A 14,402-nucleotide genomic window follows, 5' to 3' on the forward strand; every position below is an offset into this window, starting at 1 on the left:
TCCAGCAGTCAGTCGCTGGGTAAATGGCTGCTTTTGTTCTTTATGCACAGATACTGAAACATGACAAATCACACTGAAATGTTGCTGAAAGAATGACATTTGTTCAACTTATATTTTCATTTTTAAGGCGTTCCAGTTCGTCTGAATCATCAGATATTTTAAAAAGAACCAAATGCAGAAGAACAGAACATTTTAATAAAGCTTGCTGATGCACAAAGAAGTGCTTGCTTTCAGAACACAGAGTCCAAAACACCACGCAAACAGAAATAAACAAAAGCAGTGAGATAATTACAGAAGTACAAAAGTAAGACATTAAACCTTTAAGTAAAGTGACTCAGGAAAACACTAAAGTACCATAAAGTGCCAATAATCTCAGCAGCACTGACACGTTACTCAGGCTGCTGTCAGTATCTCTCTATCGTTTTACGCAGTTCAGGGTCACGGTGCTGTGAGGCCACAGGCAGCGTATTTTCATGGAAGCGCATAGAAACAGCTGTTCATTCAGCAACTTTAACTTCTTATTGAACCCTTTAATTTGAATGTGTTTAATACTCTTATTTTGTTTGGCTCCATCTGTTTTCTTTAAATATACATTTTAAACAGGTTTTTACACATCGGGATTTCATTTGTTTCTTTTACTCCGTGTGACTATTTTCTAGCGACCTACAATTATTTTAATATTTTAATTGTATACACTGGTATCATATCTGTGCTCTCAGCAGTCACATCGTCCTCCCATTTACTGTTATCACTCTCAACAGACGACTGATTTATTTGCTGCTCGAAGGAGACAAAACTCTTTAATGAGGAAGACGTTTTACTGCATACGCAGGCTGAGTATCATCATTTCTTTAAGTACGGTATTTTGTTTTTCTATTAAGTACCATTTAAGGAAAATACTGAGTGATATTGGGCTATTACATTTCTTTTAGTAATGAGTTGATGATGTTGTGTTCAATACTAATTACTTCTCATTATCTACAAGCAGCTGTGCGTTGATTTGTCCTCTCAGAAACACATTTGTGATGAAAACTGAAAGCTAAAACTGAGCCCAACCTTTTACACTGATCTTAGAAACTCGTTTTTAACTTAAAGAAAGTCTGTTTGTTGTCTGCACTTTGGTCTGTTATTGTCCAGGAGCTTGACCGGACAGGATGTACAGTGACAGGTGTGGTGATGCAGGGTAAGGTTTTTTGAAGGAGCATGTGAGCTCTGTTTCAGGGCAGTTTCGCTTCCTGGAGCCGTCTCCTCCACCAGGAGGCGTTTGAGAGTCCGCCTCTGCTGTACCTGCCACTGGCCCCACCTGTCCAACCTGCCCTGCAGTGACTCCATTATTTGGACACACCTCCACTGCTGCTCTGCCTTTTCCTGACTCAGGCCCCGCCTGCTGCAGGAGAACGACCTGGATACGCTCCACATGTCCTGTTTAAACAAGTCAGCCTTCTCTTAACTCACACGGGAGGGGAAGGATGTGAAGGTCAGGAAAGCTGTTGACTGCCACTCGTGTTAAAACCTTTTTTGCTGCCAGTTTCTTCCCTGAAGTCAAGCTGATTTTGGTCTCTGCTCAGTGTCATCTTACATCCTGTGATCAGACTGCTGTAAACTGGGAGGAGGCAACACTGAATGGACAAAACATGGGGTCAGATGAGGCTTACAACTTTGTCTTTAAGGGTGAGTAAATATCCTTCTGCACGCTTTAGTCAATCACCAGGCATATTCCCAAAGTGTCAGAAAGGTATCACACAGTAATGTCCAGTTGGACTCTAATTATACTTCCTTGTTTATGATTAACTTGGCAGTTTCCAGGAACAAGAGCAGAGGAGTATGCATGATTGTGTGTCAACAGAATGCCACAGATCAGTAATAAACGGTACACAGTGATGCACGACAGTGTGCACGTACAGTAGGTCTCTGGATGCAGCTCAGTCAGCTGTTTGAAATATTTGCTCCAGGTGAAATACAACAAAGCCGAGCAGTACTGTAGTGATATCATCATTTCAGCATATTGTTTCTGTGGGCGGACATGCATAATAGGGGCCATTGTTTAAATCAGGATGTGAACTTTCATTCCTGCTTGTCAAACTAGAGTGTCAACAAGAGCCAGTCTGCAGATGTCACATTAGTAAATCTTCACTGTAAACAAATTATTTTCTGTTATTAAAAAAATCACCCGCTTTAGCTTTGATAGCACATTTTAATAATTTTATTTAGAATTCAGTCTGCACAACAGAGGAAGTATTTGCTCTATCGTGCTTTTCCACATGGTAGCATTTAAGGACCAGCACGTTTCAACCAAGTGGACACAACCGGGGCTATAATAATAATATTAATAATAATGAAGACAACTAACAGCCAGACCAAAGCGCTAATGTAGAAGCTTGGAAAAGCAGAATGGAAAACCAGTGGGTGACCTCACCATGCCTGTAGCCATCTTTTATATACAGTCTGTGGATTCAAATTTACATTGAAAATTTACATTCAGGAAGTTGGGGCTGTTGCTATGGGCAGAGAACTTTTTCTCTTTTTTTTTGCTTAAGTCATTTCCATACACACTGACTTCATTTATTCCAACTTTTGATACCGTCTACTTTCACAGACTCCCAATTAATGGAAAAACTAATATCCTGCTGCTTAAGGTGCTGAATTTCTCTTAATGAGCTCATCTTTATTCTTGGAATTAAAGTAGCTTTGCATGAGTCATGCTTGGGCCTTGGATCAGCCCCTCAGTTTTAGCTTTAATACATTTTTTTCTGAACGTCTCCCCTCTCGGAGGAGGGTGGAACAGCACAGTGGGTCTCCTGCATCCACAGCCAGAAAGAGCAACCCACTCTCTGTGACATCATATCCAAAAAAAGAAAAAAAAAACCAGTCTGAAACGTACTGTCATGCTAGTGTGAGTTTCCACTTCCATGAATGTGAGAGTCCGAATCAGCTAGTGAACACGAAGCCCTGCAGACGCCCACGCTTTTTGTGGCCAGATGGACGCGACTGCAGAACACTACAGTGCAAAATATACTTCACCTTGTACTTCAGTATAATAGGCAGGACAAGTCATAATAGCAGGCTTTTTATTTATTTAGATGCTACAGCAACTATTCATTGTCCACACACCGACCCCCTACCTCAGGTCTACATTTGCCTCCAAAGGCACTGGGATCACACACAGACTCACCCAGCAAATGGTATTATTGTGGATTATAGAGCATTGTGGTGTATGTCCTAACGCTCTGTGTCCATATTCCCAGATAAAATCAGAACAACCGAAAAAGAATCTTAAAAATCACAACACAGCTTTGCCACAAAAACTCTGTCGGTATGATAAAGACTTTAATCTTTAAACACTTCACAGGACAAAGGGGGCTTTATTGTAACCAAAGCATGCAGGCATGTGTTGGCTACTCCTTCCACAGTGTTTTCACAGCAAACATTTTAATTTATCAGCACGCAGCCACAAGTGAATTCATCACATTAATGACTCCTGTCTTCTGCTTAAGGAGAGCCTCAGCACTGTGAATGCTGGCTCACTGGACCAGTTTACTGAAACACTTAATGAAGCTGGGGTCATTGTTGGTGTAGTGAAATCCATACCTGTGCTTTTCCTGCTTTGACAAGACAAATAATCTGTTGTGAAAAAGGCCTACAGGCAATGAGATGCAAATGTGACTCATAGTAACTCTTACAAAGGGGTAGCACGGTGGTTTGTGCTGCCGCCTGACTGCATCAGTGATCTGGGTGTGAACCTGCTGGTCTGTATTGAGATTTTTCCAGGTTCCCCAGATTTCTGCCAAAGTCCAAAGACATGTTAGTCAATTGGTTAATTGGCCTAAGGTGTTAGCAAACGTGGGTGTATCTTCAGATATTCACCAAGTATCATTATACCCTAAATAGTGCACTAAAAGTATCTAACTGTGCCTCATAATAAGTAGTGTGCAACCAGTGGTCACCATCCAGACACTGTAAACCATCATGCATCCTGCTGTAGGACAAATTACTGCATGCACGAGGAGCGAGAGCAGCACATCACCACCAAGTTTTTGTGTTTCTGAAAAGAGCTCTCACCAAAATGAGGTTTTAAAAATCATTTTTCCCTGGAAGTTTTGCTTCTAATGGACACTCGTTATTGCAGTATTGATCTTGACAGTGAAGGGATGTTTCTCTGGCTGATAAACGTTAACAAACTTCCCAGGAAACCAAATCTACCAAACCAAAACTAGAGGCCTTTTTCAGCATGTGTGCAGGCCTCAATCCATCCAACGATAGCTCAAAGAAACTAATCAGTGAAATCAGTTTGAGCAGATTTTTGGAAAAGGAGGTATTGTATTAGTGTTCAATTCAATTCAGTTTTATTTATATAGCGCCAAATTTGGTGTTCCTGTCTCTTCATTTTGCCTAAAATGCTTTGCTGTATAAATTTAAATAAAATTGAATTGGTAATTAGATATTAAAATTAATTAGCAGGCTTATGTACATACTAATATTGACTCTTTAAAATGAACATGTAGGATGCCATTATGAACATTTAATGTGGTTTTGGTATTGTTAAGTATAACTGTAGATCTGAAGGCAGGGTTGAGGTGACACGCACACATTTGTCCCCCAGTAAAATTAAGAATTATGATTACAAAGGTGCAAAAGTAAATAAAACAATATACAAGAAAAGAACACTACATGCACTGTATACATGATATTTGGGTTACAGGAAACATTGTAGGGTGTGTACCATGGCATCTTAATAAAATATAATAAATAATGTGGTGGTGGAAGCGCTATTACTGAACCTTTTGTGGAAAATGTAGTTAGTAGAGTAAGTTATGCAATAGTTTTTTCTCTTTGTTCAGAAGTGTTTTTGCTAGTTTGCTGACTAATCTTAAGATAATGTTGCCTGTCCTCCTTAGATTTAAAGCCAGTTGAAATGTAAATGATTTATAAAAATCATCCAAAGCATTTGCAACTGCAGAGAGTTTTGAGCATGGACACAAATCCTGCAAAATCGTATTTGAGCTATAAAGTCCAGGTGTTTAGAAATGACAGCAGGTTTGGCTCTACGTGCATATTGAAACAGGCTGCTGCTCAAACAAAATAAAACTGATATCAGACAGAAGCCTCAGCTCTCACAGGGACCAAAGAGTTAATCATACCCACATGTGTGCTAACTCGGGAGGGACAATATTAAATAGAAAAGCTGAGAATAATTACATGACAATGGTACAGAATGCCAGAGAGCTTCACGCCTGATTTTTATTTTTCTTAAAGAAAGAAACAAACAAAAAGAAGCCTTTCCACCATAAACATGTAAAAGGTCCTAACTGATGTATAAAACTTCAGCAAAATTCCCCAAATGAAGTGTTTCCTGGGGGATGACCAGCAGACCACAAGCTCCTCCCACTGCTGTAAGTGAACCCTACATTCACCCGTTAAGGTGTTTAGTTTCAACCTGCAGCAGAACTGTGTACATTACACCAACTACATTTCCAGGCCTGAAGGTCATGACAGCAAAGTAAAGCAAAGAAAGTGAAAATTTAAGCTTTTGGCCTCCTGAGGATCAAACCAGACTGGCCACATGCTCGAAGGCCGCTTGTCCTGTGTTGCTATGGAAACATGAGGCATTGTTTGATTAGAAGTTACTCAGTAGACAAGGAGAAAAGGGGGGAGCAAAAGCAGCGCACTTATCTTGGTGAACAATAACCTAAAATATTCTTCAGCAGGACCTCAGACTTCAGGTCAAACATAGGCACAGCTTACTTATTTGTCTTTTTAGATTTTATGGGACTCAGCCAGTGTTAAGGTGCGGAAAATAGCACTTTTTATGTCCTGTGGCTCAGAGAGTTAAAAAAAAGGAAAACAAATTATTTTCAAACCCTGACTGATGTTGATTCAAGGAAACAGCAGTGTGGAGAAAACAATCTCCCAGAATTTATTTGCTTTTCTGCAGCTTTCAATAAATCCAAAACAGCAGATGGAGTTTTGCTCAGTTGTTGTTTGGTTTTGTTGGAGTTCTTTTTCACATTTTTGAAAGCTGTTGGCCATGTTAGACAAGGTTCAAAGTTCCTTCGCAAGACTTAGAAAAGAAGATAAGTTAAAAAAAAAGTGTCACTCCACAGTTAAATTAGTAACTGCTCTGACATTGTAAATCACACCGGCTTTTTCAGCAGATGGAAGTGGAAAATTAACACGTTGCATTAATGGGCAACCCTGATGATGAAGAACAGTTACGAAGAACTAGATCTTATGGTGAGATTGTTTTCTCAGCATTTAGCGTGGTAATGGAACATTGCTACAGCTCCAATAGCGTGTTCATGCAGTCAACAATTTACTGCTATCAAGGTGAAGAACTGATCACGTCTTTACTTTAAATATCTTCAACCCTGCTGAGAGTCTGTCTCTAAAAATAACAGTTTTCAGCATATGTGAGTTTAAACTGGCAAATGCTGAATTTAGTCTCGTGATAAAAATCTTTAAGTACTTTAGATTTCCCGGTAACTGCACATATACACAAAAAAATTTATCTTTTGCTATTTGAGAATTCTTGATTTAAATGTTCCATGCAGTTGCAGGGAGAAATAAGCTCTTCACGTTTGTAATAGTTAGACTGATGAACGGGGGTGGGGAATTAATGTTTCCAAGGAGCCATATGAGAGCCTGGGACTGCTGTGGAGGGCTGCACCACTAAGCTGAACTCAATTCTGCCCAAATTTATTAAATTGAACTTGTATAAGCTTACTGGTATGGCCCTCCTGGGACAACAGTCCCAGTTTACTTCACATCCCTGTTTCCAAAGGCAGACTTACCACTCAGCAGCTGTCTGTGTAGAGCTCCATGGAACTTATTTGCGCAGTAATTTTAAAACATTATTAAAATGTAACTTTTACTTTAATATTCACTGGGACATCATAGACTCACTAGTTATTTATGTAATAAATAAATAATACTTTTGTAGAATCCTCTTATTCTTGGACATGTGTACACCCCGACATCACGCATTTCTTTGTTGTGGACGGCTGGTCACTATAGCGGTCGGTCCAGGCTCTGGTTGCCCAGGTAAACCATCTCTGTCATTGGTAGGGTTTTTAGCTCACCTCAAACTTAAAAGTTTCACTAAACCACTGAATAACTTCTTGCATTGATGTTTTTTTATAATGTGCATGGATAGAAATTGCTTGCCAGCTGACTCTATCCAAAAAATCTATTCACTACCACATCTAAAATTTCACTGATTTATCCCTTAAAACACCTTTAGAAACTCTTTACAAAATGACATTTGATGCACTGAGTAGGTTTAGTTTTATGGGACAACATTGCCAGGCTAGTTGTTTGCCTCTTCAGTATTTATTTACACTAATCTAGATAAAGATAAATACAGATAAAGATACAGAAAAACTACATTTTTTAGAGCCACATCCGGGCAGGAAGTATAGACATCAGGCTTGTATTTCCTCGTTAATAATGAGCTGAAGCTGAGATTAGGAACAAGATGGGGTTAACAAATATCAAAAACAGTATGTCATAATTAATGGCTTTGAAGATGTCATAACACCTTGGCTCACTGAATCTACAGCAGTTACATGTAACTTCATCTTATCCAGTTATTCACTGGTCTCATTTTTTCTGTTTTCTTTGTGTGGTCATACTTTTTTATCTTTGTCAATTAAGCCAAGCCTCTTTTTTCTCTCTGAGTCAGCTACTTAACAACTGAAACCCAAATATTAGTCACTGACATGTACACAGGGGGTGTCTGTGTTACTTCTCCTGTTTACTCAGTAGGTAGGTTGCTCTGGCAAAAAGGAAGTAGCAGTTGAACTCGTTCCACCTGATTTGGAATAACTTTGCAGATGGTTTTATTTCCAAAAACAACGGCTTGTTCGTGGAAAAGAGAAAAAGACCCCAAAGGCTTTCAGTTTTCCAGGAGGGAAACGTGTGTTTCACAGAATTTATAAATGAAGGAGAAAAAAACACAATCTGCAGCGCATTAAAAGAAAATACATTTTAAAAATATTAATCAGTCACACCAAGAACAATGAACAGCCCAGAAAAAGGTTAGGATCTGTGTGCTGCACAGCTTCACTCAGAAATAAAAACACTGCCTAAAGCCAAACTGTGAAAGAAAAAATAAACTGTCACACTTATTTACTGCTGTTAATAAATCAAATAAGCAGCTGATTGTACAGCCACCCTCTCGTCCAGTGTACACTGAGATATACTCAAACCCCACAAACTACAACTAAGCAGAGGCGTTTAACTCTGTTTGCCCTCTATCTGCATTCTTTCCTCTGCGTGCTTTACCTCAAATAATTAACTCTTTCACCATGAAGTTATTTCCTGATTGTGCAATTAGCCCAATGTCAGACAGCAAATACTGTGGATTTATGGAGCAACTACAGGAGACACACCTAGGCATAAGACAAAAATGGTTGTAAAGGATGAAGTGGATCTCGGGGGATTGGCTTTGTTAGTTTTGCAATGGCTGAGTGCAGGCTTTCAACAAAAAAAGAAATGTCTAATTAAAATTTCTCTCTGTCCTCTGCAGTGGTTCTAATAGGAGAGTCTGGTGTAGGAAAGAGCAATTTGTTGTCCCGCTTCACCAAAAATGAATTTAACCATGACAGCCGCACAACCATCGGGGTGGAGTTCAGCACACGGACAGTGCTGCTCAACAACTTCACCATCAAAGCTCAGATCTGGGACACTGCTGGGCTGGAGCGATACCGGGCCATCACATCTGCGTGAGTATATACTACTAATATCCCACTAATAAATGAGAATAATTACAGAAGGTTATGGTAGCTCACTACCCAGTAATTATATTGTAATTATAAAATGCACATGCATAATAGGGGTTATTGTTCAAATCAGGATGTGAACTTTCATTCCTGCTTATCAAAATACAACGTCAACAAGAACCAGTCTGCAGATGTCGTGTTAGTAAAACTTCACTGTGAACAAGTTATGTTCTGTCATTTGTTAATTGACAGAAAATGTCCTTTTTTAAACTGTTGAGTTGTAAAAAAAATCACAAATTTCTATAGTAGATAGTGAAAAGCACTTTCTTTAATTGTTTCTCTAATATTTAATTACTTTGGCATAGCCTAAATGGCTACAGGGGAAGTCTTTATCAGTAGGAAAATCTGCACAACTTATGAACATCCAGTGTGCCGGATTGAAGTCTGTGCCAGGCCAACTCCGACCCCCTGGCTTCATGTTTGCTTTACGTCATTTTGATCAGGTTCCTGTAGGAACTACTTTCTTTCTACTCAACTACGCATACCAACTGTGTCCTTGTGCAGGAGCAGGCGTGACAAAAATCCTGTGCTTAACAGGACACAAAGGCAACTCCCTCAGATGATCTGTATTGACAGTTTGCTTCCCACTTGGCCAGCGTAGTTGGGCTGAAACAGCTAAATTCACTAATGAATAACGCTACAGTCCAGAAAAAAATCATTACATTCTTTTTCCAGGATGTCACATAATGCCTTCTTGTCAGCTGTCACCACAGTCTCACCATTATGCACAAGGTGTCTGTCAACATCAGTGTTGTCATACAACAGTCCCATTTTATAGACCTACAAAGTCCACATTAGGAGGCTGTAACCTAGTCATGTCATCTTGCATGACCCTATTTTATCTAGGTCATTGTATCAGTCCATATGGGATAGGGGGAACTAGAGACTCCAGTTTTCATAGGTCAGGGCAGGTTGCCATTCTATCTGAATGCTAGCACATGCAGAAAACTCTGCTGCAATCAGTGTTTGTTAAAATCAACAATCAGTATGTGCAACTCTTGTCTTAAATAAAGTTTATTAATCTAAACTGGTGGGTATAAAATAATGGTTCACATTGCAATCTTCTTTTGTCACTAATATGTGTTCTTCATTAAGAATGCATCTTAAAAATGTGTGACTTTTATGCACACCTGCAAACCGACACGCACAATGCTTTTGCAGTCCACATGCCTGTTTTCCTGCTGCTTAGTTGTTGAGCAAACCTGTATGTCGACATCTTAAGGCGGTGCTGTTATCAGCCAAAACAGCCACGAGGACAGGTGCTGATCCTCGGTTACCTCCCGCATTACCTGAAAAACCACAAGCACATTCTTGTCTCCATTTTCTTTCCAACTGGCACATTTAAAATCCACTTGTTAGGACAGTGATGTTCCTTTGAACACTCAGTGCTTCTCTCTTCCAACTGATTCAGTATTTTTTTTCTTCCCTAATTAAACTAGAAGGATTAAGAGTGTGGAAACGGGTTTTAAAACAATAGAACCATGTCCGTTTTATTTTTAAGACACGGGGAAATCTGAGGATATGCTACACCACTGGATTAGCTCTTTTCTGACAGCGTGGCTTTTTGAGTAATTACTGGCCAACTTATTCCAGTATGCAAATTCTCACTCCCATGGAATTTCCCATTTGTGCTGTAACAAGCAGCTAAAACCTATTAAAGTGGAATTAATTATGCTGCTGGAAGAGGAGAGCAGAATTGTGATTGTTGGGGAAGTATTGACTGGTTCGTAACTTCAGAGCAATCAGAAGTCATTAATTAATTTTTTTCAATGGACGGCGGCAGGAGCTGCCTATTATGCTTCCATACTGGCGACAGCTGAAACTAATACCATAAGCACTTGAGTACATATGTCCATCTACTCCCTCCTTATGAACACGATGTCACTCTGATGATTTTTAATCTGATTTTTTTTTTTAAATCACTTCATAATTATCGCTGTCATTTAGCTGCTTAGTTCAAGCGTAAAGATTTCTGTGTGCAACTGTAAAGGCTGCCTCATCCTAACAGGTATTACAGAGGTGCTGTTGGAGCCCTGCTGGTCTATGACATCACCAAACACCTCACCTACGAGAGTGTGGAGCGCTGGCTAAAGGAGCTTTATGAACATGCTGACCCCCACATTGTGGTAATGCTGGTAGGCAACAAGACTGACCTGGAGTCAGAGAGATCAGTGCCTAATGAGGAGGCCAAAGACTTTGCAGGTACAAAGTCAACAAGTGCTAAACCTAGAAATTAGTGCATGTGTTCTGTTCTATTTACCGTTAATGGGAATTTTTTGTGTTGCCCCAACAAAACTGAGAACAGCATTTCACTTGAGAGAAAAGGTACAGAAAGGATCTCTGTGATTTCACAGAACCTGTCAGCTGCATGTTTCCTGTTTTTAGCAACAACTAAAAGCAAAAATATGATTTTTGCAAGAAGAGGAGATTGAGATTTTAAAGAAGAACATGTTGATACAGAGTGAAATTCTATGTTTCCAACATATAATGATGTTCAAATGCAGCTTCAAACCCCAAGACGTATGTCAGAGAATTATAAAGACTAAGAAATGTTACTCAAAAATGTTGCGCCTGCATTTCATTTCCAAAGCAAAACATCTTTGATGTTTTTGAAATGTTATCAACTTTTGTGAAAAATGATTATGTTTTCACTTTTGTGCTTGCTTTATTCACATCCAGGACTGCAGCAGAATTTAATTTCTGATAATTATGGAGACTATTACTGTGTCTATGAAATCAAGTCAAATTCCTGTTCAATCATTCTTTGTGGCTCTAATTTCCTATTATTTGATTAAAGCTAGAGTATGCAATGTTATTACAGAGCGCATTTCAAACACCCCAATGTTAAAACTAGAGACACAATTTGATAAAAGTGAAAAATAAAATAAGCACAGATGTGAATTTAATCATGAATGTTTGTATCATTATTAATACAGAGAAGAAAGGCCTTTTCTTCCTGGAAACCTCAGCCTTGGATTCTACAAATGTAGAAGCAGCATTTACCACTGTCTTAGCAGGTAATATATATATTTATTTATGTTTACACATGCTTCATGTGTTTTTATATTGCTGATATAAATAAATGCCATTTCTCCTTGCCTTTCCTTTTCCTACATTTTGTGAATATTTACTATAAATTATGCATCTGTTACCCTTACTCTTACCAATTTTTCCACTCCTGTGGTCAGTTCCTCTTTCCAATATAGAATATGTTCCAGAAACAGCAGGAAATCCAGTGATATCTATTTATATCATGCTTTTCACAGGCAAATGTTTTACAGAAGACAAACGTAACAATAAAAATTTAATAAAGAAAAAGAAAAGCAGGAAGGTAAGGGATTAAATAATCTAAAAGAATACATTAAATATACAATAAAAAAAGGATGAAAATGATCCCAATTAGAAGAAAAGAGACACAGTAAACAAAAGCCAGTGAAGAACAATGATAGCATTATACGACAAAAGTGTAAATATAAGCAGAACTGACAAAACTTAACCCGTACTGCTTTTATAGGAATTAAGAGGTTGTTGCTACTCAAATGCACTTCAGCTGTCAGCTATCAGCTGATCATCGGCGAGTGTGAGCACCTGTATAAAAGGCTCGCAGGCCTGGAGCATTCAGTTGCCATGGAGGAAAGACATTTTGGAGAAGCAACTCCTGAGAAGGGCTATAAACCCGTTTACAAACAATTTAAAGTCCATCATTGTGCAGTGGAAATAATTCAAGGCAGTTACCAGATATCCCAGGAGGATAGGTCTCATCAAATTCACCCCAAGATCAGATCATGCAATGCTAAGAGAAACCACAAAGGACCAAAAGCTACCTCTGAGACTACAGGCCTCAGTTAGCATGTTAAAGGTTAAAGTTCATGACAGTACAATTAGAACAAGAGTGAATAAGTGTGTCTTGTTTGGAATAGTAATCAAAAGAAAGCCTCTTCTCTTGCATCTGGACAAACCACACATTTTCTGGATCAATGTGCTTTGGACAGACGACCCAAATCAAACTCAATATATGAGCACAAACACCTCCGACCAACTGTCAAGCACAGTGGTGGAGCCACATTTTTGAAAGGTTTGAGCGCTGCTTATTACATAGCATAGAAAATCATGGTGGACGTGCCAGTTATTAGTAAATTTCTAATCATAGCCTTCTATACTTTTGTGCGGCCCAGAACCATGGTATTACTGTGTTTTATTTTGTTAACCACTTTTCTACTTTTTCATTCTTTCTGCGCCATCATATATATATCAATTTCATGCCATTAGAGATTCACAAGAAGGTAAGCAGTAAGGAAGTGGTCCGAGGCCCCATGAGTGCAGTTACCCTGAACAGCCCTAAAGCAGAAGACACAGAGAAGAAGTCCTGCTGCAAGAACATCTGACCCCACCATCCTTCAGGACTCGGGCGTCACGGTGGGGAACTCCTCCTTTTGCCCCAAGCTGGAATTTGTTGGAGGCAACCTCAGACACCAGTATAAATGGTTCTGGCTTGAATGCTGCAACTTTGAATTGACTGATTTAAGAGTGGTAGAGCCGGCATGGTGGTAAGATGCATTAAAACGACAGTTGAAAATGTGAACAGATGGAGCTGGAAACCACCAGCAGTCTTTTAAGTTACTTCTTCACTACTGAACAAAGGTCAAAGGTGAAACTAAATTGTGTTACCTGTCAGATTATTCATAATCCATTCAGGGAATTGAAAACACATCATAGTGTGTATGATGTCTAAAATATGAGGACGCATGTTTCAATGTTTTTTCTTATAATCAGCAGCTTGATTGGTGGAAATGTTTGTATTCATTGTGAGTGTTGCTGTCACTGCTGAGCGTGTGCTCCAGCTGGTTATCTATGATGAGACTGATTACATATCTGTTAAGAAATAAATGGAGACAAATTACCCACTGTGTATTTTTGTGTCTGTCCCTTTGTGGGTTTTGTGCACCCATCTTCTGATGTCTGCTTCCAGCAAGATAACCTGCCATGACACACAGCTCAAACCATCTCAAACTGGTTACGTGAACACTAAAGGAATTCACTGTACCCAAATCCCTCCACAGAGGAATGGGAGATTAACATCACTGCTGTGGAGCTGACAAATCTCTTGATGTTATCATGTCAATATGGATCAAAATCTGAGAAATGTTTGCAGTACCTTGATGAATCTCTGCCGCACCGAGGCAGTCCAAGCTAATACTCACAAGGTGCACCTAAAAATGTGTCCACTGAAGCTCTAAGCTCTGGAAACAATGAGTGAGCAGCTCTGAGGGCTTTACCGTATATGTAAATCAGCAAATGACAATAATTTACAGAAAGCACATTTACATTGTTTTCAGTTTAATTTCAACTTCAGCTCGAGACTGAGACCATAAAAGCATCACAGAAATGTTTAAGGTTGAACTAATAACCCAAGTGAGCAGCAGGACTATTTTCTTATAAAGGTTTTCTAACCAGAGGAGTTGCCTTCTGCTGGCCATTAGACAGAATGCAGGTTTAAGGACCCTCCATATTGACTTCACTGTTTAAATGCTGAGCCACATCAAATTTTTGTAAATGTTTGTAACATCTGTGGTTTTCCTTAACGTCTTCAGACTATATTGTGACTATCCAATTCAGCTTTGCCAG

The 14,402-nt window shown here is 39.2% G+C and overlaps 1 protein-coding gene across 1 annotated transcript; it reads left to right on the forward strand.

Annotated features, from left to right (window-relative positions):
- Positions 1-1,353: 1,353 nt before the first annotated feature.
- On the forward strand, positions 1,354-13,677 carry rab25b (RAB25, member RAS oncogene family b). Its single transcript, XM_080895465.1, has 6 exons — positions 1,354-1,477; positions 1,569-1,671; positions 8,525-8,720; positions 10,786-10,979; positions 11,714-11,794; positions 13,047-13,677. Exons 2-6 carry the CDS (start codon positions 1,635-1,637, stop codon positions 13,160-13,162), a joined length of 624 nt encoding a protein of 207 aa, XP_080751591.1. The 5' UTR covers positions 1,354-1,477; positions 1,569-1,634; the 3' UTR covers positions 13,163-13,677.
- The last annotated feature ends 725 nt before the right edge of the window (positions 13,678-14,402 follow it).

Source organism: Rhamphochromis sp. 'chilingali' (assembly GCF_963969265.1).
Source record: "Rhamphochromis sp. 'chilingali' genome assembly, chromosome: 11".
Lineage (NCBI taxonomy): Eukaryota > Metazoa > Chordata > Actinopteri > Cichliformes > Cichlidae > Rhamphochromis > Rhamphochromis sp. 'chilingali'.

Coding starts and splice junctions, on each gene's coding strand:
- rab25b (XM_080895465.1), top strand. CDS start 1,635: ATGGGGTCAGATGAGGCTTACAACTTTGTCTTTAAGG. Junction 8,721..10,785: donor TACCGGGCCATCACATCTGC/GTGAGTATATAC, acceptor TCATCCTAACAG/GTATTACAGAGGTGCTGTTG. Junction 11,795..13,046: donor ATTTACCACTGTCTTAGCAG/GTAATATATATA, acceptor TCATGCCATTAG/AGATTCACAAGAAGGTAAGC.